Source organism: Fusarium keratoplasticum, chromosome 6, assembly GCF_025433545.1.
Source record: "Fusarium keratoplasticum isolate Fu6.1 chromosome 6, whole genome shotgun sequence".
NCBI lineage: Eukaryota > Fungi > Ascomycota > Sordariomycetes > Hypocreales > Nectriaceae > Fusarium > Fusarium keratoplasticum.
The window spans coordinates 1,697,920-1,724,794 of NC_070534.1; the positions used below are offsets into that span (position 1 = coordinate 1,697,920).

The following is a 26,875-nucleotide window of genomic DNA, read 5'->3' on the forward strand; positions in this document are numbered from 1 at the left end:
TACAGCCCGATCACGATGACCTGGAATACTGCAAGTTCCTGGGCTTGTCAAGCTCTGGTAGTCCACCTGAAGTTTCGTTTCGGCCTGCTGAGGCATGGCTTTCAGTGGCATGTACACTGCTGCTCACGCTGATTGTCGCGTAAGTTAGGAACGCCTGAATAAAAGGCACTGGAGGGTGAACAAGCTGACGGCCAATAGCGTTGAATGGAAAACCTTGCACCTGCGCATAGAGGTGACGCGCAAGGCAAGATTCTTGGAATATCGGTATCTCTGAAGCATCAGATGGAGTCCATACAGTCAGTCACATTATGACACCGCCCCGATGAGGCTGCAACCCGAGGCGTCAAAACAGGGCTGGCTCTCCCCATGCACTCGGATGTGATGCATGGCGGCAAAAAGGGGAAGGATGGGGAGATAGCCTCCAGAACTCGAGTCATTGAGTCATCCATTCCCGCTGTGCAGCAAACAACAGCACAGTACCCGTCTTGGGGCCCTTAACTTGGAGCTGAGAATATGACCGTATCCTCCGGGCAGCTGCATACCCCTTAATATCTTATCCTGCTTGCTGGTCATAGTACCTTCTGACCTTCCTGCGCCCTCCCTTCTCCTGATACTGGCGTTGTTTGCTTGCCCAAACCTTATTGGGGGAAATGGTTGAGGGCGTTTGTTGGTCTAGATGCATGTTGCCACCTTGCAATTAGATTGTCTGCCACTTTCCGCTCAAGTTTGAATGTGTTGCATTGCAGTTTGCGGCGGGCTGCGTTTTCCAAGGTGGTTGTGCCAAGCTCAACCAATTCACGGAGGCTGAGATGGATCATGGATGCGACGCGGCATGGAGACTGTGTTGTACAGAACAGGCACGTGACCGTGAATGTTGGAGAAGTACTTTGCCACCACTCGACAAATTGACGGATCAATAACGAGATTGGTGGTGCTAGCCAGCCCAGCCCTTGCTCGAACCGTGGAATTCCCCCTGACCCAGGAATTCGGTAGCCAATAGCCAAGATGGCTAGACGCTGGAGGCGATCGGGCACTCGAAACAGACACAAGACACGGGTGACGAGAAATGAATTGAATGGCTTTTGCGTCTCGTCTCCATTTTCGTTTAGGATTCAGCCCTGACTACAAGATGGAGCCTCGAATATTCTGCAGAGGAAATTCGAAGTTCGATGCCGGTAAAAGCCCGGTTTATTGCCGCTTTAGGTTTAGTGGGTCGGCACCTGACATGCTCTGGCCACTCAAAGGCCACCTGCCAGCTGTCCGAACCAGTAAACCCCACTAAACCACGGCGGGGGTGCCACTGGAACGGCCCCCAAACCACAGGGGCCCCTCACCTGGAAATCGGGCGCCAACAGTGCTGATTCCCGCTGGACGGTGCCCTGCCCACCCGCGAACTGGAAGCCCGAAAGAGGCTGGCACTGCACTGGAGAGGCGAGAGGTACCTCTCTACCTATCTAATTTTGCTTCTGGCTCAAAAATCCAATCCTTTTGATTTTTTTTCCTCCTCGTTCACCAGGAACCCAAACCGCAGCGTTTACATCACCACAACCTCACACGAAACCCTCTACTCCTCGGACCCCCGAAAACAAAACCACCCCCCAACGATCACGTCGCGCTCTCTCGCCGATTCTTGCCAGTATCACCCTCTTGACGATATCGCATATCATTTTGCCCGCCACCCCTCGTCTTGGTGACCCTAGTCCACGTACGAATACGCTTTCAAGCATCCTTTGTGCCTGTGTCTCCTCCGGCTTCTCGCACCTCTAGCCCCAACACTTCTTGTTGCTACGTCCTCGCTCTCAGCAGGCCGACCAGCAAGAACGCACAGAGCTAGATAGCAGCTACCGGCGATCCTTTTGTCCGCCGCTTCTTGTATCATCACCCACGCCTCGACCGGCCGCTTGATCTCGCACGATTTCACTGCTTGCGCCCTTGGACTGGACGAAAAACACCTTCACCTCTCCACCACCAACCTTCGTCCGCTCGATCACGCATCCGAGACGACGCAACCGACACTGCTTCAGTAGCCTGTTTACGATAGTGTTTACTCATCATGCCGACTAATCTTCCTTCGAGCTTTGCCTCGGCTGCCGCTGGCCAAAACCCCAACTCTAGAAGTGGAAGAGCTGATGGGAGGGGAGCTGTTGCTGGAGACTGGTAAGTCGTTGCCACTCGCCTTTTGTCGTTTTTTTCGTGCCTATCGCGTCGGGCTTGGGAATGATGGGCGACATGCTGTGCTGCGTACTGTGTCTCCCCGTTGCCCCGCGTACGGCGCACAGTATGTCGTGTGCTGCGCATCACTTGGCTTGGGTTGTCGCGACGGATGCTTGGACACGCTCTGGATCTTGTTCGCCATGAACACACGCTCGTTGACGATCTTTGTGCCGTCCCCGAACCACCTCTGTGTCCTAGCAACCGTCTATCGACTATCAGTCACACGATCCGCCCCCTTCCTGTGCCCCTCTCATCTTGGCCTCGCTGAACCAGCCTCTCTGGACCTTGACTAACTCCTACAGGGCGAGGCGAGATGGTCGTTCGACTAATGGCACTCTCACCTTCCGACGGTCATCCACGACTCCTTTGGGCCAGCCTTCTATACAGCCACCTGCCTCGACCGACAATGCAGTTCAGCCTCCAGCCACCGTCGAGCCCTCTATTACACCTGTCCCCGCGACCACGTCGAACTATGACCTACCTCCTGCACGTTATACAAAGGAGGACCTTCTAGACATGTTCCAGGTGCAAAAACCGGGCGAAGACGCATCTCGACTTTTTGCATCCGGCTGGAATCCAGGTCAGATTAATGGACACGCTGCTAGAGGGTGGGGAAAAAGCAACGACAACCACATCCCACAGGAGCCTGGTGCTTGCTGGGATCAAACTGGAGATACCACTCCAATGGGTTTGCAGGATATGTCTTTGGAGGAGAAGGAGGTGCGCTAGTTCTTATGCTGCAGCTTGATGTTGCTTGGTTGCTAACCGCCAACAGGCCTTTACGACAGAAATCAATTCTCCCCTTAAGCCACCAACCCAGAACAAAGAGGCTCACCAGGTCAACGCGAATGGACGAAAGGCTTCGCTGTCCCAAGGAGCCTCTAACAATTTTGGTGTTAGCTCCCCCTCTTCTGCCACACGACCGGGGGCTCGCCGGCGAGAGACCCTTGAATCGAATCCGTTTGGAGGAAGCGCCACGGCCTCACCCACGGCCGCGGGGCGCTTCTCTCGAGACGACCCCTCCTTCTGGTTCCCCCGCAAGAACACTGATCTCAAGGAATCCGAGGCGGACGAGTCCGATACTGAACCCACCTCCCGTGAGGCACCTGGAAAGCTGCCGCCCTTTGCATCTCTCATGAGGTCGAACACGGGTGGAATTGGACCTATGGGCTCCATTTGGCCACCATCTAACCAGACCACGCCCGGAGCCGGAGGATTCGGCAACTTTGCTCTCCCCTCCTCATCCGCCGTCGGTGACAAACGCGTGGGTGGAGCGCCTGGTGGAAGCAGGTTGGCCCATCTCATGCCCAAGGATAGCTCGGAAAACGTTGCAGGCAAGGCTGTGGAGAGCCCGAACCCGCTCAACCAGCAGTCCTGGCGATCTCGTCCCCGAACTGACACGGATCCATTTGGCGATGATGGTCTCTCAGGCAGCGCTGTTCTTGGGGGAGCGCAGGATACTGACGCCGCTGGGCTACAACAGGGCAACCGAGCAGGCACTCTAGGCACCCCGATCAAGGGATCCACGGGCGATTTTGGCATGGCGGGCTTGAACCTTAGTGGCCACGGAGATGACAATGGCCCTGTGAGCCCTTCCGAGACTAACCCCTACCGCAGCCCCCCCGCCGAACGCCACGGTCATGACGACGAGACTGGTGATGAGAAGTCTCATGGTGCCAGCCTTCAAGATGCTCCCTCCAACTTTGGCTCCATTGGACGCGGCTTTGGTGGTTATGATGGAGGCGATCGTAGCCAAACTTCTAGTGTTGGTGCCAAAGGCTATCCCTCTCTGAGCACTCTCTCTGGCTGGCCCGCTCCTGGTGGCCCTACTATTGGTACCCCGGACCGCGAGCGGCCTAACCTGGGTAGTGCTTTTGGCAGCTCTCTATTCAGCCCTATTGGCGATCTTCAGTCACCCGGATTGTCCAACCTCAACAACGTCTTTGGTCCTGGCAGCGCTGGTGGTCTCGGGTCTGGAAGCATCAGCCGCGGGAGCAAGATGGGTTCTCTTTTCCCCGCGGCGATGCAGGCACAGATGCAGGCTCATGAGCACGACAACAACCTGTCTGATTCCATGCCCGACCTTAGGCAGACCAACCCTCTCGGTGCCATTGGCCGCGGCAACTTTGGTATTCCTTCCCGTGACACGGAGAGCCCAATGCGAGCTAGCCGCGGTGTGTTTGAGGACCTCTTCCCTTCGGGTGACGCTGCTCGATCTCAGGGTGTTTTCAGCACTGGTGAGGCTGGCCATTCCGGTATCACCGCCACTGCGCCCCAGTCATTCACCCCCGTTGGCGGCGGCCTGCCCTTTGGAGGTAGCCAAGGTGGTGCTGAAACTCCCGCTGCCCAAGTTCGCCAGATGGTCATGCCTGACAGGATGAGGTGGGTGTACCTTGATCCCCAGGGGCAGGTCCAAGGCCCATTCACTGGTCTTGAGATGAATGATTGGTACAAGGCCAACTTCTTTACTCCCGACCTCCGTGTCAAGAAGGTCGAAGATCCTGAATTTGAGCCCCTGGGACAGCTCATCCGACGAATTGGCAACTCTCGCGAACCATTCCTGGTTCCTCAGATTGGCATCCCTCATGGACCTCCCACCCAGGCCGGGCCTTTCTCCCCTACAGGGACCACTGGTGTTGTGCCTCCCCTCAGTGGCGTATTCCCCAGCTTTGGACGTACCCTCACGGCCGAAGAGCAGAACAACCTTGAGAGACGCAAGCAGGAAGAGCAGTATCTCATGGTCCAGCAGCGGGAATATGTTATGCGCCAGCAAGCCATGTCCAAGTTCCAGATGCCAGGACCCATGCTCCAGCATCACTCGAGCGCTCACAGCCTCCAGAGCCAGCCCAGCTTTGGCAGCATCACCTCCCCAAACCCCATTGGAATGCCTCCTCACCAACAACCCATTGGCGCCGTGCCGCCTTCGGGGGGGTTCTTTGATGGGCCTGGACCCGTTGGCCCTCAAACCTCTGCACCCTCGGGTTCGGGAAACGGGGATCCTTTCAGAGACGATGACCTAGCCAACCTCACCAACGCTGAGCGCCAGGTTCTCGCCTCTCTTCAGACTTCTGGTGCTGGTGCCCCTCAGCCAATTGGCGCGCCCGCCCCCGATGCCAACCTCCGTACTGGCCTCCCTGAGACCGATACGCTCGAACAAGACCCTGAGGGATTCAAGGAGCGCCTGCAGGAATTTGAGGATCTTCGAGCTCAGCATGAAGCCGAGCAGGCGGCCAGGGCCGAGGAGACCCCCGAAGATGACAATGCCGAGGAGAGCTCTCCTGCTCCCGAGACTACTCCTGAAGCCGAACGGCCTGCTGAGGTTCCAGTTCTGACCGGCAAGGCTGCCCGCGCGGCCAAGAAGAAGGCAGCTGAGGACGCATTGTCTCTCACGCAGCAAGTTCAGAAGACTCAGGCTGCCGCTGCTGCTGCTGCTGCCGCCGCCGCTCAGCCGGCTGAGCCCGACATGCCGATGCCTTTCCCTCCTCCCGCCTCCACGGGCACCCCTCTCCCAGCCCCGACCGCACAGCGGGCTCGTTCCAACCTGCCTGAGCAGTACAACCGTTCGCAGACTGGAACCCCCGACACCAGTGCCTCGGCCAATGCTCAGCCGCCACCCATGGCTCCATGGGCCAAGGATCCTGGCGCTGAGGGACACAAGGGCCCAAGCCTGAAGGAAATCCAGGAAGCTGAGGCTCGTAAGGCGGCCAAGGCCGAGGAGGCTGCTGCTGCTCAGAGGAAGGCCATTCTCGAGCAGGAGGCTGCCGCTCTTCGTGAGCGAGAGAAGTCTGCTGCGGCTGCCAATGCTGGCCTGCCTGCTTCTAGCACCTGGGGTCACGGCTCTCCTGCACCTTCTGCTAGCCCCTGGTCTAAGCCTGGTCCCTCCAAGGGAACTACATCTGGCTCTACTCCATCGGGTTCATCTTCCAACAAGAAGACTCTGGCTGAAATCCAGCGTGAGGAGGAGCTCCGCAAGGCAAAGGCCAGCCAGGCTACCGTCCAGTCCGGCACCCCTGCCAGCGTATCCAAGAGCTACGCCAACCTCGCTGGCAAGACCGGCCAGCCGATCCTCACCAATGCTGCTTCGGCCGCCGCCGCTGCTGCTGCTGCCGCTGCCGCCCCGCCCCCTGGAAGCGGATGGGCTACCGTCGGAGCCGGTGGCAAGGTCAAGATTCCCACCGGCCCGTCCTCTCAGGGTCGATCGGTCAGTGCCGCCAACATCAAGCCTATCTCTTCGCCCGTCAAGCCAGTCTCCAAGCCTGCGACTTCTGGTAACGGTAAGGCCGACACTGGCAACGCCGCCATGGACGAGTTCAACAAATGGGTCGGCCAGGAGCTGTCCCGGGGAATCACTAGTGTTAACGACAGTAAGTAACATGGTATAACACGCATTCGAGACCTTTGTGACTGACCTTTGTCGCAGTTGCCAGCTTCCAGGCTACCCTCAACATCCTCCCTCTAGACTCGGGCTTGATTGCGGACGCCGTCTACGCCAACTCTACCACCATGGATGGTCGCCACTTCGCCGAGGAGTTTATTCGCCGCAAGAAGCTTGCTGAGCGTGGTGTCGTTGAGAAGCAGCCCGCCGATTCCAAGGGCGGAAATGGCGGTGGCTGGAACGAAGTTGCTAAGAAGGGAAGCTCGAACAACGCCGCCGGCGTCGCTGCCGGACCCCGTGACGATGCCAGCATGCAGGCCGCCGGTTTCAAGGTGGTGCCTGGCCGCAAGAAGGGAAAGAAATAGAAGCCTCGCTCTTGAAGGGGTCCAGGACGCAATTCGTCGGCACGGCCTTGGATTTGTTTGTATTACGCGCATGTTATGCTCAGGATGGCCTCGTCGACAATGTCTCGAGACTCGAAAAGCTTGCTGTTTGTATTGATGCTCTGGGGTTAGTTTAAGCGGGTGGAGTGGATGGATGAGACGTTATGGCTTTGATGATGATGGACAACGACGGTACGGAGACAACGCTTGATGAAAAGGGCTGGGGGGTCGTGTGCGGAAAAGTCTGTCGGACAGGTGGTGGAAGCGCCATGTTTTAAGGGAGCGATTGTATTAGATGCGAGGTCTTGTGTAGTGTGTAGTGTGTTAGTGAACATGTCAGCGTTGTTGAGGAATTTGACGTCTTTAGTCGTGATGCGTGGCCCTCGCCTTTCTGTCTTGATACATCACATAAATCATCACGTTGGCAGTCATCCTCTTCATGGGCAGACTACTTGTCATATGTGGTTTGCATTCACTTTTTATCTATACCTGCCAGCCCATCCATCTAGTCATTCACACATATCTCGTGTCCCTTTTCTCCTTTTTGATGCTTGATGCTCATATTTTTTGTTATGAACCTCAGGAGGTCTTCAAACCCTCCATCAAGCTCTCCAACAGCTTCCATCCTTCACTCCCCTCCCAATTCTCCCGACCCCTACCCATGACGCTCCTTATCGCGCTCCTAGCCTTGCCCTTCCACTTTGTGCCGATGGTCTCGACGTCGGGACCCCAGTTCTCTAGCATCGACACCAGCTCGTCGGTCCTTGTAACTACGATCAACCACGCCCCCTCGTCGACGGTCCAGTCCCGCGCCTCATCGGCCGTCGTAGATGCCGCACCAGGTAAGAGGCCACTTCCAGCGGTTCCCACGGCCGCACGCCATGCTCGCTCCGCTGCCTCAATAGCACCGGCGTGGTCTCTCCTCCAGGCGCGGAGACGGGAGACGAGCGTCCACAGTTCTGAGCGCTGCGTAATCAGGGGCACCATCTCTTCCTCGAAAAGTCTCATGACCAATCTCTCGGGGGAACCGCGAGGGGGATCGTAGACGCCTGAGCTGGTCTTCTCGACAGAGAGGACAGCATCTTGGAGCAGGGCGCTGACGACATCAACATCGATGGCATCCTCGGATTTACGGATGCGGATGATGTGATTGAGAGCAAGAATCATGTCGTTCAACGCAGGAGGTCGCATTCGCGAACCCAGGGTGAGCACGTTGTCCCAGATCCGCCAGTTATCGTGGGCGATGGAGGCGCCCTTCTTGTAGGCAGCAAGAGACTGAGCCAAGAGAGTCGCTGGATCGCGGTCTGATGGCTTGGAAGATACGGCGGCGACGACGTCATCTTCTTCGTCCTCGGCAGGTGCTTGAGTAACAACCTCTTTCGCAGTCTCATCCTTGGGTTCGGCGCTGACTTCGCAGTAGAGACTCCAGAGCGCACTGCCCAGGTTGCTCCACGTTCGAGCATCTTCGCCTCCAGCTGTATCGCTCGCGGATGCAATGGACCGGTTGAAGGCCTCGGCAGCATCACCGAACTGCGCGAGGCGCAGGTTGATGTCTCCAAGACGACTCCACATCTCAGGGCTGAGACGGTTGACGGCCGTGGCCTTCTTGTAGGCGTCGCGAGCCTTTTCCCACTCCTTGTTCTGAAGGTAGTGCTCACCGAGAGACTTTTGGGCGCGGGCGTAGCGGTGTTTGGAGATCTCCCACGCGCGTTCGTAGTGAGCCGGTTCGTTCTCGGTGTCACCCAGGATGCAGAACAGGCGGGGAGCGTTGGGTGGTGGAGGATTTCGCTCAGGGCCCTCAAAGTCTGAGCCCTTGAGGCGTGTCACGTCGTCGCCGATATCCTCATCGTCAGGGTCTGATGGAGATGCGGCGTCTCCTGTGCGATGGAACAACCTCCATCGAAGGATGCCCTTGGCCTTTTCCTCGCCGCCGCTGCCACGGCCGTCCTCATCTTCGGTTGCTGCGGCAGTAGCGAGACACAGGGCGACTTCAGCCCAGAGACGCAGACGCTTGAAGATCTCGAGGGCCGAGGCCAAAGAACCGACACCGACCCAGGCGTAGGCGAGCTCGGACTCTAGGTGCCATCGTGGGGGGGAAGAGAGGGCATGGATGTACTGGAGACGCACATGCGCTGGTGCAGACTCTGAGGCCTTGGGAGCTGGAAGGAAGGTTGTAGGCTTGCTCTGAAGCGATCTTGTATCTTGCTCAGGGGTTGTGACCTGGATAGCTGGAGCATCCGTCTCGGTACCCTCCTCCTTTGCCTCAGCCTTATGCTGAGCTTCGGCCGTAGTGTCAGTCAGAACCTGATCGGAAACAGCCTGTAGTTGAAGCACACCGCGCTCAAGAGTTCGGCTGCGGTGAACTTCTATCCGGGAGCGGACCAGCAACGCCTGGGTATAGATCTGCCAGTTGGTGGACTTGTCTGAAATGACACGCACGGCGTACGGTAGCACTTCAGCGGATGTCAAAGTGTCTACAGGCGAAAAGGCGTCCTTGAGAGTAGCCTCAGTGAGGAGGATGATCTGGTCGAGGGGTGAGAGCTGAGGCTGATCATCAGGTGCGAGATCCGCCAAGGCAGCAGGGAGTGTGGCCTTCTTGTCATTTCCATGTTCTTCCTTGCTGAAGTGGATTTCCTCTAGCAATGTGTCGTTGTTAAGCTGGAGAGCCTCCGGCTTAGCTTCATCATCACCGGCATCCGTCTGCTGTTCAGCACCACTCTTTGCCAGCACGACCAGCTGGCTGATGTTCTTCTCCTGGAACTTGGTTCTCTTTCCAAGAGCACCAGAGAGCGCATATGCAAAACCGCTGGTCTGGGTGGCTTCCTGAAGCACTTCCTTGGCTTTGTCATCCCGGCCAAGCAAGATATAGTTGTTGGCTGCTTCAACAAGGAACTGGACCTTGTCTTCGCGGCTCCAGGTATCGTCACCCGAGGCCCATACCTCCTCACCAACGATCTGTGACCGCACGGCATCGATGCCGTCGAGAATTTGGGATGCCAGGGTCGGCACGTCACTCCACTGAGAGCTGCGGGTGAAGTTGGAGCCTGGTCCAAGACTGGGTTGCGTCAAGAGCTTGTAGTGCCATACATTAACACGGAGTCTAGTCCACGCAAGGCTGTACTTGAGCGGTTGCTCATCGGAGGGAACCTCAAGCACATCGCTGCTGGCCTGGCTGAGCGATTGTGCAATAATGTACCTCGCCAGGGCGAACAGTTCCAGATGGGGGATGTAAGCGTAGGGTGACACGCCGTCAACTTCCAAGTCGCCGAGACAAGCCTTGTGAAGATGATCCCGAGTACCTTTTGAGCTATCCGACTGAGCATCAGCCCATGCCTTGGTGAGCCGGGCGCTGAGGGCATCCGACTCGGGGAGAATGGGGCCGGTGACGTTGACCTGGAGGAAGGCATTCAAGGCGGCGACGCCAACAGAGAGAACCTGGGCGACGTCGGCATCCGGAACCGGGCTGGAGCCAGCAGCACCAGTCAAGTGGGCGGCAAAAGCTTGTATCAAGGCCCCGGCCACCGGAGCAGGGGCGGAAGATGCGGAGGCCGAGCCCGGAGTTGATTCACCCGCCGATGGTCCGGAGAGGAGAATGGAGGCATAGTGCCCGGAACGCAAGGCGCTCCCGAGCGCAGAGGCGTTTTCCATGAAAGCAGCTGTGTCTGTCTTCCAGATGAAATTCGGTGCGAGTTGGGCGATATGGGCACAGGGTTAGGTCTTCGCCCCGTCCGTGACTCTTGTATTGTGTGTATACCCTCTTTTTGGTGGCGTGATTCTTTCTGCAGAATGCTGAAAATTCGATATAGTGCAAACAATAACAGAGGATTCGCCTGTTACGCAAATCTCTCTTTATTTCACTGGTGTATCGTCAGTTGTGTTGCTGCAACTTGTGCGCCGTTAGGCTGCCAGCCAATCTAGCACGAGTTTTTTTTTTCTCCGTCTCCGCACCAGAACCTTCCTCTACTTTCTCCTCACCTGGCCCTCACCGAAGACCACACACCGGGAAATATCCACCAACAAGTAACGTCTTCCTTTTCGCTGTTGCGGATCCTCTCCCCGGACCCAAAATTCAAACTCCCTGGCCGGATCTTTGCTTTGACGTGTGGTGAGATGCATCTATTAGGTAGTCAGTACAGCCAAGGATCCCACTCATTGGTACGTAATACTCGAAATTGCCTGCATGACTTTCACGAGCCAAACGTGCCCTATGGAACCGTGGATCTATATCGTGAGATCCGCTCACTCCCTCGCTCGTGAGTTTTTCTCCTTGGTCCGTTCACCGTCCCCACTCCCTGGACTTCCGTCTCCTGAAACTGGTCGCCAGTCGAAAATAACGGCTCATCATTTCTATATCACCGTCTCGGGACGGTTTGCCCCTCGCCGCGTGTGGTTGAAGCGCATCTTCTTTGTGTAACTAGTCGCTCCCAGATCAGAAAACAGCCTGTAGATACCTGCAACTCTCTTGAACCCGCGGCATTGGCTCGAGGACCCTTATTTCTGCAGAGACAAGGCTTCCTCAAAGAGCCTCCCTTTGTCCCGGCTTTTCGGCATCGCTTGCGTAACATCTTACGTATAGCCATTAGGCCTTGATACTGACAACGTCTTTTGGACAAAAAGGTCGCATAGTCGGGCCAAGATATCATTTCCTACCGGTTCAGCGAGTCCAGGGTCAACTCTTCCGGCCGCTCTTTCAAGCCCAAAACACCCGCCATTGTTCGACAAACGAAGAATTTTCTCCAAATCAGACTCAATCCTTGCCGGGTATTGGTCAACCCGTCAAGACCTGATGCGAGGTTTCCCAGACTGTGGATACAGTCGGTAACAATCGTCCCATGTACCACGTTAGCTTGATCCTCTCTCGTGGGCGACCCAATATCCAGGCGACAAATTATTGCAGCTATTGTCCAAAGAGCAAAGCGTGTCTTTGCTCAGCCCAACCGTCCAACAAACCGTCGGGACCCGTCGCGAAACTGACAAGGCTCCATGCCCGTTCATCACGCCTGTCCCGCTTTTCAGTCTCGGCCTAGACCAAATCGACCTCGACAGCCCGTGATGGAGACAAGGAAACGAGGCTCTCTCAAGACCCGCAAGTGCGTCGACAGAAGGAGACACGAAAACGGATCCCCGACATGGACCGGCGTCCACTAGTCAAGACGTTCGGGGCAGGGGCATCACCATCCGAAACGTACCAATGGGGCGACGGAGTTATTGTGAAGACACAGCCTTGTGACAAACGCCAACGATCGGTCAAGCATTGTCACCGTCAGTCGAGACCTGAAAAAGCTTTCGGGGCAATTGATGCCATGCATCGAGATGGGTGGCCGGATCACCAACACTAGAGACGCCACCGCAGCCACAGCCATCAAGTCACTCTTTTCGGTGCAAGGCCGAGGCTTGTGAGAGGCTCTTCTCACTCAAACTTGGCGCAACGGCTCCGCTACAGCAAACGACGATCCGTTGACAAGCAAGCTGTTGCTTCGAAGCTTGGGCCTGTGGCCATGGCCATCAACGCCACTGTGGCCGGGCGCTGTACTCCGTACGTAACTCAACCACAGCCCAACAACGTCCATTGTATGTACTGTCGACGCTCGTTGAATGGTCATTGCTGTTGTGGATCGAGACTGAGGGTCATCGCAGTCAGCCTGCAGTTGCCTCGTCAATCTGAGCTCAGGCGAGCTCAGGCGAGTCAGCTGCCATTCTAGCCCGAGTTGCCTCTATTATGCATCCCGTCACTGCGGATAGACCCCGTCGATGTCGGTCTTGTATCTCCAAATCGACAGTGTCGTTCAACCTCACGTGCTCATTGTCGCGGCACATCCAAAGAGGAATATTACGCTGGCGACCGAACTGAGATTCTGACAGGGCACCTGGTGCGGCGCGACGCAACAGGCGGCAAAGTCCGTAACTGACGGGGATTAGTGCCAAGACACCGCGGATTTTTCATGACTGGGGCAACACGGTGCCGAGGGTGGGCGACTGCAGCCGTGAACCAACTGTTGTGATTGCTCGCAGATGAAGGAATCCGTCAAGTGGGCCCCGTCTTGGATCCTGGGCTCTCGGCTACTGTACGTTTCAAGACGGTTCATTGGGTGCCTGGTCAGGGAACATAACCTGGACATGGGAGCGGCTCGGACATCCCATGTCCGACGACATCGAAACCCTGGCCTGGCCACAGTTCATTAGCGGGCCCCGTTGAGGGACAGTAATACATTGTAGGTACCTACCTGAGAAGGGGCAATAAAAAGCAGGTTCAGCAAAGAGCTGAGAAGCGTCAGGCGCGTCAGGCGCTGCTCGCCAGGCCGACCGTGTCGGCTTGCCGACCTCACCTTTACTCTCGGTTTGCCGAATCAGTGCCCGGGCCGTCCCAAGGTTCCCAGGTCATCTCTGCCAACACTCAGCTCTGTTGGACTCCCCACGCGGCAAGGGCCACTGTTTAGGCAAGCTGTCAGGTCTGTCCCTAGGTCGCAAGCCTCCCCCAATAGTGTTGATGGGAGGGTGTGGTCATCGCATATGTAACATGGTTTTGCAGCCGTGGGAGTGCCCCGGACGACTTGCAGTTAGGACGAGGGCAGTCTTTGGATATTGAGTAACGGGACCAAGTTGACAACTCAAGCTGGTGGAGAAGGGGGTATTGGATATCTGGGCGCCAAGTTGAGGATTGTGCAAGTTCATGGTTGTGTTCTGGTCCCAGTCGTAATCTTTGTGTTGAAACCACGGCTTGCTGGCTCTCTCGTTCATTCTGGAGATGAGGCATCAACTTCTCCTGTCAGCTCGACAGGGCACATTGTGATAGCTCACGGGAACCAAGTCCTCCTTGGTGAACCTGAGAAGTGGGAGGATGGGCTGATGGTCTGGCTCGTCCCCAGATTGTACGGATACAGCAACTACAGTCTTGGCTGCCGTCGCTCATCCCGCTCCCCGTCTCGGCGTAAGCCCTCCACGTGACCGGTCGAGATGCGCAGAGACCGGTAGGGAGAGTGATGAAGTTGATTCATGACGTCGGCTAGGGTCGCCAAGGCAGTGTAGGATTTCTCGTGGCTTGGCTGAGTGGGAGTTGGTGTGAGGGCGGCAAAATTGATGGGGAGGGAGAATGCTTGGGTCTGGGTTCTAAAAAGCTTGAAGTCGGAGAAACAACAAGTATAGAAGCGGGATAGAACATGGAAAGAAGGAAGGACATTGGCACCTTCCTTCAAGATGATCAGCGCTGCAACTCCTCTACTGCGTATAGTATCGAGTCGATATGGATCTGGGGAAAGCGCGATTCACTCAGTCTGAAAGGGTCTGATCCATCGATCCATCGAATCTCCAAAAATACCAGACGGTTGGAACACCTCAGGCTGTGGGCCTGGGTCAGTTGGATGCGCACGCGACCCATCTCTCTTCCAACACAACGCAGGGCCCAGGGTCCATCTAGCTCACCAGTACTTGTCAGTGAAGTACCTTCTGCAAGTCAGGGAGCCTTGCATCCATTTTGCCGTCAGTTTGAATGTCTCGATACATTTGCAGTCCAGTCCAGTATTCCCACCAGGAAACCTTCCGCTCAACGGAACCCCAAATTGGGCAGGTGCAAGTGTCGCTTCGATTATGACGTCAGTATGTTGTTGGAACGATCCCGCACAAATAATGTCCGAAAAATGTCCCCCCACGGCTGGACTCGCCTGGACATGGCTCAGAGTCCATTTTTGCCAATTTGCGCAGGACCGCCTAGCTAGAGAAAACGAATCACCCCTCTCTGTTCGGACAAGCTTCTCATTTGCTGGTGTTGCGAAAAGTACTGAGATTTGAGGTGAACCTCGGGCAAACGCCTCTTGCGCTAGAGCGTTTACAGTTGCGCAGATCCTTCGCTGCAACTCCTTGATTGGTCCTATATGTGGGCCAGCCTGACTTGCTGCTTAGCGCGGAACATAGGCTGTTATGTTCCAGGGAAAAGACCGCTCGTATCGACGACATCTCAAGTCCTTTGAGTGGAGGAGACGGGGTCAGATTTGGGGGAATCCTGAAGGCAGGGATTTCTCAACTTAAGGGACGCTCGGGCAGCTCCACACTGCTTTTTCAGTGGAGGTTGCCCTGCCCCTCTGAGTCCCTCCAGCGGCCTCCAGCCGCTCTGCCGCCGGGCGAGCACCAGTGTCGTCATTCAACCAACAGCACTCAGCTTGCATCCATAGCGCGGTTTCCAGCCCTTTTTCGTGATACGACAGGTGCCCAGCAGGCACCGAGATTATGAAGTGTGCTGTGCAGCGATCAGCAGCATCCACACGCATGGGGAGGGTTCAAAGAACTCTCCAGGATGCCGGGGTTCATCATCAAGCAGTCGCTGAGTGGCCAATAGCCCGAGCAAACACGCAGACTGTCTCGGGGAAGCCATCCTGGCATGTACGAGGTACATGAGAGTGGGGAGAGGGGAAAGAGGAGACATCCTGGCCATGGATCCATGTCCATGAAGATCCACCCCCCTTCTCCGTGGGCGTGGCAGCATCTCTCCACGGGGGTGGGGATGGGGCATCATGAGCATGGCTCCCATGAGAGATACATGGGTATGGGCATGGAAAGCAACGACTCGGCTCGATAGAATGGATACGTTCTGCCTCCACTAGCTGATTTCTTTTAGCAAGCTAAACTGGTCCAGTCAGGCCAGTCTCTGGCCAAGACTCGACGCGGCGAGCGGGAGTATTGCCTCTTGATTCAACTGGTGATGGGATGGATGGCTGAGCTGAGAAGAAGTACTCTCGTAGTATCGAGAGATGTTGGTGGTGCTCTGTGGGGAGTTGTAATTGCTTAATGTCAGGCCAACTGTTTCTTTACCCGATCAACTCGAGACCTGACCAGCAATGCAACCTCGCGTCGTGGACAATGCAGATGGAAACAAAACTTTGTTCTCCCCAACCCTGGGCACAAGTTCTCAATTCGGCCAGGTGAACCACTCCTCTGGGTTTTTCGGCGTCCAAGTTTCTGGGATTGCCTCCTCCATCAGGAGGACGGGCAAGGCCAAGAGAGTTAATTCCCGGTGTCAGCAGAGTGTCCCCGAGTACGACGCAACGCCAAGCCCTAGTCCGTACGATCTCAGACGTGCCGTGCCATAGAGAAGAAAGAGACGACTGTGGTGTACGTTCAACGGACAAGGGCGAGTTTTTGGAGGGTAAAAGTAAGAGAAATCGAAACTGCAGAATCGATCGAGAGTCGGGATTGGTTGGGCGACTCTGAGGTGTGCATGCCGGTGAGAAGATCCATGTCCCGTCGACGAGAAGAACTGGAAGTCAGCTACTTTGGCTCAAGGTATCACCCCTAGCGCCGTTGGTGGTGTGGATACCTCGTCGCCGCGTAGTAGTCCCGAGTAGTGGAATGGAAGTGAAGTTGCACTGCTCCTCCCCACTCCACTCCTCCTTCAACGAACCCTCGTTCGGCATGGCCGCTGTCGCCGCCGTCACTCGAGTCTGCCTCTCACTCTAAACCTGCCGGTTTATACACCCCCAGTGAAGGGAAGGAGCCATGATGAACATGGATCCATCCGTTGTGAGCAACAGTACGCGGACTAGGGTCAGCTTGCTCTTGCCTCCGCCCATGCGAGATTTTACTTATTATCTCCAACGTCCGCCGCCTCTCGTCATGCCTTCTCTGCCTCCTCCTTCAGCTCTTGTCCTCTCTCTTTTCTGGACTTCTTTGCCTTGAGACCCAAGGCATTTTCCGATTGGTTTTGGTCTGCTTGCTTCATTGCTTTGCAGGCTCTTTCTCAATTGGACTCGAATCTTGCCTCGTTCTTAACTTGAACTCGGCTTGATCTCGCAACAAGGACCACACTCCCACGATCCTACTTCGATTCTCGCCTCGCAGAGAGTGCAACCGTCAAGATGTCCGACGAGGAGAAGAATGTCTCCCCCGAAAAGTACTCGGCCGACGGCGTCGACGTCGCCCCGGGTCACCCCTCCGATAATGTCGATGGCCTCCACCGTCTTCTCAACAACCGACAGATCCAGCTTATTGCCATTGGTGGTTCCATTGGTACGGCTCTGTTCGTGAGTATCGGTGGTGGTCTCGCCAAGGGCGGTCCTGCCGGCCTGTTCCTGGCCTATACTCTGTACTCCGGTGTCCTCGCCCTCGTGAACAACTCGATCGCCGAAATGAGCACATATATGCCCGTCTCGGGTGGTTTCATCCGTCTTGCTGGCCATTGGGTTGATGATGCCCTTGGCTTCATGGCTGGTTGGAACTTCTTCCTATACGAGGGTCTCTTGATTCCCTTCGAAATCACCGCCATCAACCTGGTGCTTTCATATTGGGCGCCCGATATTGTGAACCCTGGCCCTACTGCCGGTCTTTGTATCGCCGTCATCATTCTTTATGCGTAAGAACCCTTGCCCCCATGACCAATTCCGACTTGCTTTATCACTTGACGCGCCATGGCTATGCTCCGAAACTGGACGCCTTCTCGCCGGCCGTCGAGTGAGATTTTCTCCACATCTTCCCCGCAGATGAATATCCCATACTAACCTGTGTGTGAATGTAGTGCTCTGAACATCTTGGCTGTCCGCGCCTACGGTGAGGCCGAATTCTGGTTGTCTGGTGGCAAGATCATTCTTATCCTGATGCTCTTCTCCTTCACCTTCGTGACTATGGTGGGAGGAAACCCCCAAGGCGACAGGTATGGATTCCGCTATTGGAGCAACCCCGGAGCCTTTTCCGATGTGTACGGTACAGACGCCCTTGGTCGTTTCGAGGGTTTCCTGGGTGCCCTCTGGAGTGCCATCTTCACCATCGTCGGTCCCGAGTACATCTCGATGGTGGCCGCCGAGGCTAAGCGACCCTCGATTTACATCAAGGCTGCCTTCAAGACAGTCTATTACCGATTCTGCTTCTTTTTCGTCACGGGCTCTCTCGCTGTCGGCATTGTAGTGCCCTGGAACTACGACAAGCTCCAGGCCATCTACATCAACTTCACCGAGGGCGGTGGTGACGCTGGAGCCTCTCCCTATGTCATGGCCATGAACATTCTGGGCGTCAACGTTCTTCCCCACATCGTCAACGCCCTTATGATCACCTCGATTTTCTCGGCCGGTAACACATACACTTACTGTGCTACCCGTTCCCTGTACAGTCTGGCTCTTGAGGGCCGCGCCCCTCGTTTCCTGCGCAAGACCACCGCCCAGGGTGTGCCTATTTGGTGCTTCTGCGTGGTCATGATCTTCCCCATGCTTTCGTTCCTGTCGTGCAGCAGTGGTTCAGCCGAGGTGCTCAACTGGCTCATTACTCTGATGACGGCTGGCGGAATCATCAACTATCTCGTCATGGGTATCACCTTCATCAGCTACTACCGAGCATGCCAGGCCCAGGGAGTCGACCGGACAAAGATGCCATACTATGGCCGCTTCCAGCCTTACGGTGCCTACCTGGCTCTCTTTATCCAGGTCCTCGTCGTTCTATGCTACGGCTACAAGTCGTTCCAGCCCTGGAGCGTCAAGGCGTTCTTCCAGAACTACACCATGCAGATTATTGCTCCCCTGCTGTTCATCGGCTGGAAGGTTGTCAAGCGCACCCGCTGGCTCCGTCCTCACGAGGTTGATCTCGTTTGGGAGCGCCCTATCATCGACGCCTACGAAAACTCCATCACGGAGCCTCCTGTGGGCTTCTGGACCGAAATGGGCCAACTGATTGGCATCAGGCGGAACAAGTAAGCCTATTCGAACTGAATTGGGCATGATTCTGGATGTGGAAACATGAATATGGGCTGGAGATACCATCTTGGGATGCAATGTGTACATGTTAATAGAACCAACGAATTGTTGGATGCAAAGCGGTTGGTTGTTGAGATTATACCCGAGATACGAATATTATGCTCTGTTGCCTGATTTCAAATCATGATTAATGCTACCATGTAATGCGATTGTTTACTGCCTCAATTAATGAGCAAGGAGCCATGGTCTCAAGCGATGTCTATCATGAGAAGCTCTCCTTGTGATTCCGCCGTGTTGACCCTCATCATGGCCACCATATTTGGGCGTCCGCGCTCCATCTTCTGCCAGCCGATAATACTTGTTCAGCAACACGGCCAATGATCCTACAACGCCGATCCCGTGATCGGCGAAGCAAAGCGTTGCATCGGTGCACCTTCCTATTGTGATGTTGATATTCAGTGACGTTGAAGTTGGAGGGTTTAATATCGTGGCTTGGAGGCGGGGGGATGCAGATCGCGGGTTGACTTTGCAAGGGGGGGAGTGAGCAGTGTACATATGCAGCAGCAGGGGACGGAAAACCCATGCCAAGGAGATTTTTTTTTTTTTAAACAAGAGACTCTACCTGCATGGCGTGGCTGCGCTTGGTGTTTTTCTAGAAGCGGAGGAAGAAGGAGGGTGTGAGGCCAAGAGCCTCTTCTGATAAGGGAAACTGCTTCTTGATGGTTGGGTGTGGGGCAGACGAGGGTAGGGGAGGGGTGGAGAGTTGATAAGGTTTCGCAATATCTCTTGTCGAGACGATGGTGTATGACCACACTGTACATATCGTGAGGGGGGTGGTATCGTGGAGATTTCTCGGTGTCGATTAGTTGACGACGACGACTTCAAAGGCACGGCTCCGTGGTGGTATTTATTGAAAAGATGGAGACTTGCTTTCAGCCTATTTCATTCATGATCTACGTCTGTGGCTTGGAGTACAACTGTTCGAGGTATCAGACTTTCACCGTCGCCGAGCCCGGTGCTTTCGGAGAATGCGGGGCCTGTTGACGCCGGAAATGTGGAGTTTGATGCCGGAGGATTGCCGGGGACGGCGGTGATATTCACGGAGAAGTGGAGGAAGACTTGGGAATGTATGCCGGCAACTATTACAAGTTAGTTAGGTATTGAAATACGTAGAAATACGCGTTCATCTCTTGCTGCTCACATTGTCGAGATAGACAGGGTCTCCGTGGTCCAACAGTTGGGGTAAAAATCTTGGCTAACGATCAAAGCTTGGTGGTTTGGAGCTTGGAGACTTTGCAAGCCTTCCCAAGCCAAGCACTTCCTTCTCCTCACTCCCGCCGAGACATTGGGGGAACACCATCTCAAAGCCCAAGCCAGGAACGAGGCGTGTTGCCAAGCTCAGAGTCCAAGGTAGAGAGTACTGCGCCATGTCAAGTATGCTCAGAAGAAGAGACGGCCAGTATTCCTCGTCTTTACTACACAAGAAGTGTACCTTCTCCCAAGTCTTCAAAACGGGTTCAGTAGAGCATTTACGTTTACCACAGAGGATCTCGCTGGTGTTGGACAGATTCTCGTCGGTGCTGGCTAGGCCCTTCTGATGGGCAGTAAGCGAACAATCTTCAACAACATCGGGTGAGATGGCCGAGTTGGTTATGGCGTCAGGTTAAGGTCACCTTAACAACCTAAGATTCCTGATGGAGCAATCCTCCTGGGTTCGAGTCCCAGTCTCATCAAAGATTTATTTTTTGCCCATTCTCGCTTTTTGTCACACACTTACTTACACACACATGTTTTTTTTTTTTTTTGCCCATCCCCATTGTTCAAGTTGTATCTAGATACTCAGATGTGCATAGCATGCGATCTGTAACACATTTCTTCGTTTGTCACAGAGGGTTGGCCAAGCTGAGCTCTCTCGTTCTCCTCCCTGTTGATATGTAGATCGAGGCGGCAGCTCTGCTCTTGCCCAAGTACCTCATTAATTCGAGTTTATCTTTACACAGTCGTCATCACGGCATCTTAAAGACATGAATTCAACCAAGGCTTCATCAACTGGTCTTCCAAGTCACTGGCGTACCAGTGCGAGTGGTACAGGTTCAACATTAACACACACTTCATCACTCATTCATCATTCCAGATTGATCGTAATCAAGTCTATTTTTTGGCTCTATCTAATTGCCAGCCTCCAAAGCCACCAAGTCGAGGGCTCAACACGGTTGGGATCCTCCAATCCCACGCGTCATTCCTCGTTCCTCCATGGTGGTCATCTAACAGAGCAGTCCGTCTATCGGGAGCCCAAGTGTGCAGTCATCCATTACCAAGACGCACCCCTAACTTTTTTGATCAACGCATGACAAAGGAAATATGGTATGAGGTCATCAGAAACAAGTCGTCAACATGGTCGAGTATAGGTGTTGGGTATGCAGGATGCGCTTAGAGGTCCTCCTCATCGCTGAACACCTCCTCACCACGCTTTCGGCGGGCCATACGCTCTGCAGTCTGGTTAGCTTCTGTTTTGACACGTGCTTGGTTATGCGGAATAACTTACCCTTCTTCTTCTTTCGGGCCTCAGAAGAGCTGAGCTTGGCCTTCTTCTTGGTGGAGACGATCTTGTTACCCATGGCATCAAACTTCTCCTCCTCATCACCGTCGTCGGCCTTGAGACGGGGACCAGTACCCTGGCCCTGGACCCAGTTGTGGCCGGAAGGAGTCATCTTGCCGTCCATGACAGCCCAGACTTCCTCAGTCAAGTCCTTGGTGAACTCGGCAGAGTGGGTAATGATGATGACACCACCCTCGAAGTTCTTGAGAGCCTTGGACAGGGCACCGAGAGAGTCACGGTCGAGATAGTTGGTGGGCTCGTCCAGGACGATAAGGTGAGGTCGCTGCCAAGAGCAGGCGGCGAGCACAGTCTTGACACGCTGACCACCAGACAGACCACGCATGCGAGAGTGAGAGACAAGCTCAGCGTCGAGACCGAAGTTGGCGCAGTGAGCCTCAATCTCCTTTCGGACCAGAGGGCGGAACTGACCAGAGGCGAGGGCCTCCTTCATATCAACATCGGCAACCATCTTCTGGTGAGAAGCCAGAAGCTCGTTACGGGGAAGCCAGGCGTTGTCGGCAGTCATCATGGGAACCCAGCGCTCGTTCTTCATGCCGACGTTCTCACCGAGGGCGAAAGAACACTCGTACTCGTAAGAGTTCTTGAACTTTCTTCGGCTGTTGATACCGATGACACGTCGCTGAGAGCCCTCAACACGGAAGATCTTGTCCATGGCCTTCTCGTCGGCCTCGGTGATGATCTTGTTGGCGCGGTCCATGGTCTCACGATCCTCACCAGTCTGGAATCGCCACTGGATGTACTCGGAGGGAGTCTTGTCCAGGTGGTTATCAATGTGAGCGAAAGCGTGCTGCTTGATGTAGGCGATACGGATGTTCTCGTGCTGGTAGATCTCACCCTCGGTGGGGATGAGCTCACCAGTGAGGACGTTGATCAGAGTAGACTTGCCGGCACCGTTGGGACCGATAACGGCAATACGAGAGCCAAGAGAGCACTGGAAGGAGATGTCGGTGATCTGAGGCTTGGAGGTACCAGGGTACTGGAAGGACATCTTGGTGGCACGCAGGATGGCCTTGGCCTTGGTCTTGACACCCTCGAGGAAACCGGGCTCGGGGAAGGAGAACTCGATCTCGGAGGCACCGAGCTCGTAGTAAGATCGGGCAGAGGGGACACGCTGGACAAAGGCAGCCAGGTTACCCTTGTAGCGCTTGAGCTTGAAGCGCTCGTAGTGAACGATGTGCTGGCAGACGTTGTCAAGGAAGCCAGAGTCGTGAGAGACGATGATGGAAGTGCAGGGAGAGTTGATAAGGTACTCCTCGAGCCACTTGACGTTCTTCACATCCAGATGGTTGGTAGGCTCGTCGAGAAGCAGAATATCGGGGGCCTCGAAGACAGCACGGCACAGGGCCAGCTTCATCTTCCAACCACCAGAGAGGGCAGTGATCTCACCAGTGATCATCTGGTCAGTGAAGCCGAACTCGCTGAGCTGCTTCTTGACGTCGTCCTCAGTGGTGGCGACACCGGCCTCACCAAGCTTCTTCATGGTCCAGTCAATGGTGGTCATCTCAGTATCGGCAGAGTCCAGGTCGTGCTCGACGAAGACAGTCTTGACCTCGCTCTGCTTGGGGAAACCCTCGACCTGCTCGTTGTTGATGGCGCGCATGAGAGTGGACTTGCCGGAACCGTTGGGACCGCAAAGACCGTAACGCTGGCCTCGCTTGAGACGGAGGTGAGTCTGGTTGAGAAGAATCTTGGCACCGTAGGCAAGAGAGAAGGTACAGTTGCAGAGATCCTCGCCCTCCTCCTCATCCTCCTCGGCCTCAGCCTCGGCGACGGCACCGGGAAGGGTGGCCTTGCGGATGGACTCGACGAGAGACTCGGCGCTGTCGATGCCAGAGATGACAGCGACGTAGGCCTTGAGGTTGTCAACCCAGATGGTGGACTCGGTCTCCTTCTCGTCGACGAGCTGACCAGCAATGGCAGCAATGTGCTCAGCAACGGGGCCCATCTTCTCAAGGTAGTTGCCGAACTTGGGGGAGATGGCAGCCTTGACCTTGGGGAGGACGACGTTGATAGCACCGTCGTTGCGAGCCTCAGGAATGACACCGTCCTTGATGTCACCGACACGGGTGAGGGTGTCAAGGGCCTGCTTGGTCTTCTCACGGGCCTCGGGGTCAGCCAGGTTGTCGTAGTTCTTCTGGAGACCGGGCATCATCTTGGGCAAGAAAGGAGCAACGATGTTGGGGTCGTCGACGAGCTTGCACATGTTGTCGACAATGACAGCCGACTTTCGCTTGATACCAGTATCACGCTCAGCCAGACCACGGTCCAGAAGAGGAACCATGAGGGCAAGAGTGGGCTCCTGGACCTCAGTGACGAAGGTGGTAGCACCAAGCAAGTGAACAGTCTCGGGGACGTTCTCGGGCTTGGCGATACACTTGATAAGCTCGGGAATGAAGCGCTCGATATCCTTGTTGACGATCAACTGGCAGAGCTGCTCCATGGCCTTGTAGGCACGCTCCTTGACCTCCTTCTTGGTGTCCCACATGGACTCGGAGATGACGGGGATGAGCTCGGGGACACGGTAGGCGAGCTGAGCGGGAGAGCTCTTGACGAGAGCATCGATGAAGTCGAGGGCAGCCATCTTCTCGGGCCACTTCTGAGCGTTGCGGATAGACTCCATGACGGCAGGAAGGGCAGCCTTGACAGCGTTGGCGTTGATGGCGCCAGCGATGGCGAGGACGGCGGCCTGAGCGGCATTCTTGACAGCGGTGATCTTGTCGCCAACGGCGGCAAGGACGTTGGGGAGGAGGACGACGAGGTAGGGCTCGACGGCAGCGGAGATCTCGGAGTGAGAAGCGATGGCCTCGATGGCAACGCAAGCCTTCTCACGGGCGGCAGCGTCCTTCTTGCTGGCGAGCTGCTTCTTCAGGCCCTCGATGACTCTGCAACAAGTGATGGTTAGCACTAAAATTCCCGCTAAAAAATTTTAATGGGCGCCAGAGAGGAGCCCCTCCAGCACTTGAGGGGCGACCAGAAATGGGGCTAGCGCCCATGAAGGGTCGCCTTGACCAGAATCTGGCGGGGCAAGATTGGGCGAGCGGCGAAGGAGGGGGAGGGGTAGACGGGCGGGAGATGCAGAGAAAACTGCCGCGGGCACAGGCCTGAAGTCCATGCACCATGCCACTAAGCCGCATCCCACGCATCCCACGCATCGTAATGCAGAGTGAAAGCCAGGCGATGCCGGTTCCCTGGTGCAGGAAGTGAGGCAACGCGGGTGCGTAACGTTGCCCCATAGCAGACATGTGAAATAAGCACCGTCGGAGTGCTCGCCCAACGCTGCCCGAGGAAGATGAAATCAGAATTTTCAAGGGTAAACTCACTTGTCGGGGACGGCCTGGTCGCCAATGCGGCCGTTGATGAAAGAGGCCAGCTCGTTGGAAGACTCCTTGATGTCAGCAGAGTCCTTGGACACGGTGAGCTTCTGGAAAAGCTCGTCCAGGACCTTGATCGACTGCTGGTTCTCGGTAGGCATCTTGTCGATGTTTTCGGTTTTTTCTTTTTTGTGGTATTAAGAAAGAGGATCGTCGGGGCCAACAGAAATCGATGGAGGAGTCGACTCTGTCCTAATGGGCGGCGGTGACGATGGGAATTCCTCTTGGAGGGGGCGGGGTTTGTTCAGAGGAGCTGAGTCCGAAGAACAAACGAGCACGCGACAAGAAAGGAAGAGGAGTCGAAGAGGTTCGTCTGGAGGGGGACGACCGTGGAGAGATGGAGGAGGAAGAAAAGAGAGAGAGGGAGATGGAGGGAGGAAGAAGTCAAAAAGGAAGAGAGGGAGGGAAAAATCTGGAGCTTCTGCCACAAAGTTTTATGTGCCTCTCACTGCTCGCCTCCCAGTCCACAACTTTTTTTTTTTTTCTCACTGGGGTGGCGGGCAGAGGAGGGACCGCGGCCCAATCCCATTGGGGATCGCCCACCAAAATTTTTTTTCCTCTGGCGCTGGCGCTGGGTTACCCCTCCACCCCTCCTTCCCTCCCTCCGTCTCAGTGCTCGACTCAGGCTTATCGGGTTTATCAGCTGTGGGGCTAAGCCATTTCAGGTAAGTGGGTGAGGGCGGTGAAAGAACCCTGTGCGGCACTGAGGCCAAACGACGTCGCCCTTGGAACGGCTTGAGAAGCCCCCTGTGGAAGCTCCGATGCTAGACCCATGCACAAGTAATGCGCTTTGCAGGCGGTGATACATTTTTTCGTCGTTGGGAGGCAAACCCAAGGATAGTGGTGAACCATGCCGAAAGAGAGATCAAGATCATATCATGGATCTGTACTGTTGCTTCTTATCTTACCTATGCTGCCTTCTAGATTGCATCCTCAGCATGTCTTGGTCTTGTGCTGTGCGAGCCACACTGATACTGCCTGGGCGTCTGCATATCTGACTGCGTTGGGCTTCTCCCTCCTTCCAACCACGGATGTTGTCGGATGGATATTGGCATTGAAAAGGCTGGCAAGGCTCTCCCCTACAAATCAGCGGAGTATCGCTCCAGTCTTTTCACCCACCTGCGTCCGGGAGATATCCACTTCCCGCCGTCTCCATGACGAGCTGTTCAGCCGTTTGTCGCAAAGTGCTTCGAGATCCTTGAAATGTCGATGCCCAGCTTTGCCATCTGTGGTTCCGTCTAGTGCCAGGTGCCCAGGCATGGACTCTCAGTCCTGCCAGCTGGCCTTCAAGTCCGTTTGTTATCCCCGTATTCGTACTCCAGACCCCGGAGGCGGTTTCCGGGAAACTGGAAGACGGTGGCTTGACTCGCCACAAGTTGTCAGCCTCTGAAACTATTGCTTCGAGTCAGTGTGGCCGCCACGTTATCAGATTACGGGTCAACGACGCAAAGCGTGAAATTTTATCGTCTCCGAGCATAGGGAGAAAAGGCTTGCTCAGGTAGTTGATTCGGTTCGGATTTCTTCTTCTGCTATGATGCTCCTACCTTACTTTTTCCAACTTGAACTTTCCCGTCAATTCAGGATTTGCCCCGGCGTTGGTTGACTCGTAGCTCAGTCGACCAGGCTCTTCCCTCCATGGATTCATTGGCACGGTGTACGCCCCCTGCCTGCAATTTTCCCGTGCTTGCAGCTCGCGAAAAATGCTGCACACTTGAAGACTTCAAGGGTCGTATCAAAAATAAGCCAAGCAGCCACAATATCCGCCAACTGCAAAAATACAGCAAATATTATGTCACCTACCCTTGGTGCGCTTTTTTTTCTTGTCCTCTACCCACCCTGATGTTGAGGTTCGCATAAAGCAGGTATAGATGCCTTAGGCCTCGAGCTTTCAGGTGCAGGAGCTGTCGATTCAAGCCCGGCTGGTTCTTCTCTCAACTTCTCCATGGAACCCCTAGGCCATCCATTGCATTCCTACTCTTTGTTCCCTCATCTTCTGAAGGAATCTCTCAACAAACAGCGGCCTCCCCGAGCGGAAGCACGTACCACTTCGGCTTTCTGCCGCGCATGGTTCAGCGCCTTTCAGCCGCCCCCTGGCCGATGGCTGATAGCTAGTGGGACCGGCTTTATCCACCACATCCTGCCATTCCCAATCGTTCCTCCGCCACGTTGCCACGGCACTTCTATTCTAGTGGTCCCTTGTCCGCCATGGATGGATATCGATGCCCAGTCGCTGCTGATGCTCCTCG

At 55.4% G+C, this 26,875-nt stretch overlaps 3 protein-coding genes and 1 pseudogene across 4 annotated transcripts, besides 1 other annotated feature; 2 read left to right on the top strand and 2 right to left on the bottom strand.

Moving 5' to 3' along the window:
- Window positions 1–2,053: 2,053 nt before the first annotated feature.
- On the top strand, window positions 2,054–6,954 carry NCS57_00849200 (GYF domain-containing protein; the record flags this gene model as incomplete). Its single annotated transcript, XM_053058305.1, has 4 exons — window positions 2,054–2,157; window positions 2,517–2,934; window positions 2,990–6,578; window positions 6,635–6,954. The coding sequence occupies 4 exons, from the start codon at window positions 2,054–2,056 to the stop codon at window positions 6,952–6,954; spliced, it is 4,431 nt and encodes a 1,476-aa protein (XP_052912136.1).
- Window positions 6,955–7,551: 597 nt separating this feature from the next.
- Window positions 7,552–10,620, bottom strand: NCS57_00849300 (uncharacterized protein; the record flags this gene model as incomplete). The annotated part of the gene is made up of 1 exon (XM_053058306.1): window positions 7,552–10,620. One exon carries the CDS (start codon window positions 10,618–10,620, stop codon window positions 7,552–7,554), a length of 3,069 nt encoding a protein of 1,022 aa, XP_052912137.1.
- A 6,140-nt stretch (window positions 10,621–16,760) lies between these two features.
- On the top strand, window positions 16,761–18,638 carry NCS57_00849400 (annotated as a pseudogene). The gene is made up of 2 exons: window positions 16,761–17,311; window positions 17,474–18,638.
- Window positions 16,761–18,638: a sequence feature.
- Window positions 18,639–21,068: 2,430 nt separating this feature from the next.
- Window positions 21,069–24,730, bottom strand: NCS57_00849500 (uncharacterized protein; the record flags this gene model as incomplete). Its single annotated transcript, XM_053058307.1, has 3 exons — window positions 21,069–21,127; window positions 21,184–24,140; window positions 24,579–24,730. 3 exons carry the CDS (start codon window positions 24,728–24,730, stop codon window positions 21,069–21,071), a joined length of 3,168 nt encoding a protein of 1,055 aa, XP_052912138.1.
- Window positions 24,731–26,875: the final 2,145 nt, after the last annotated feature.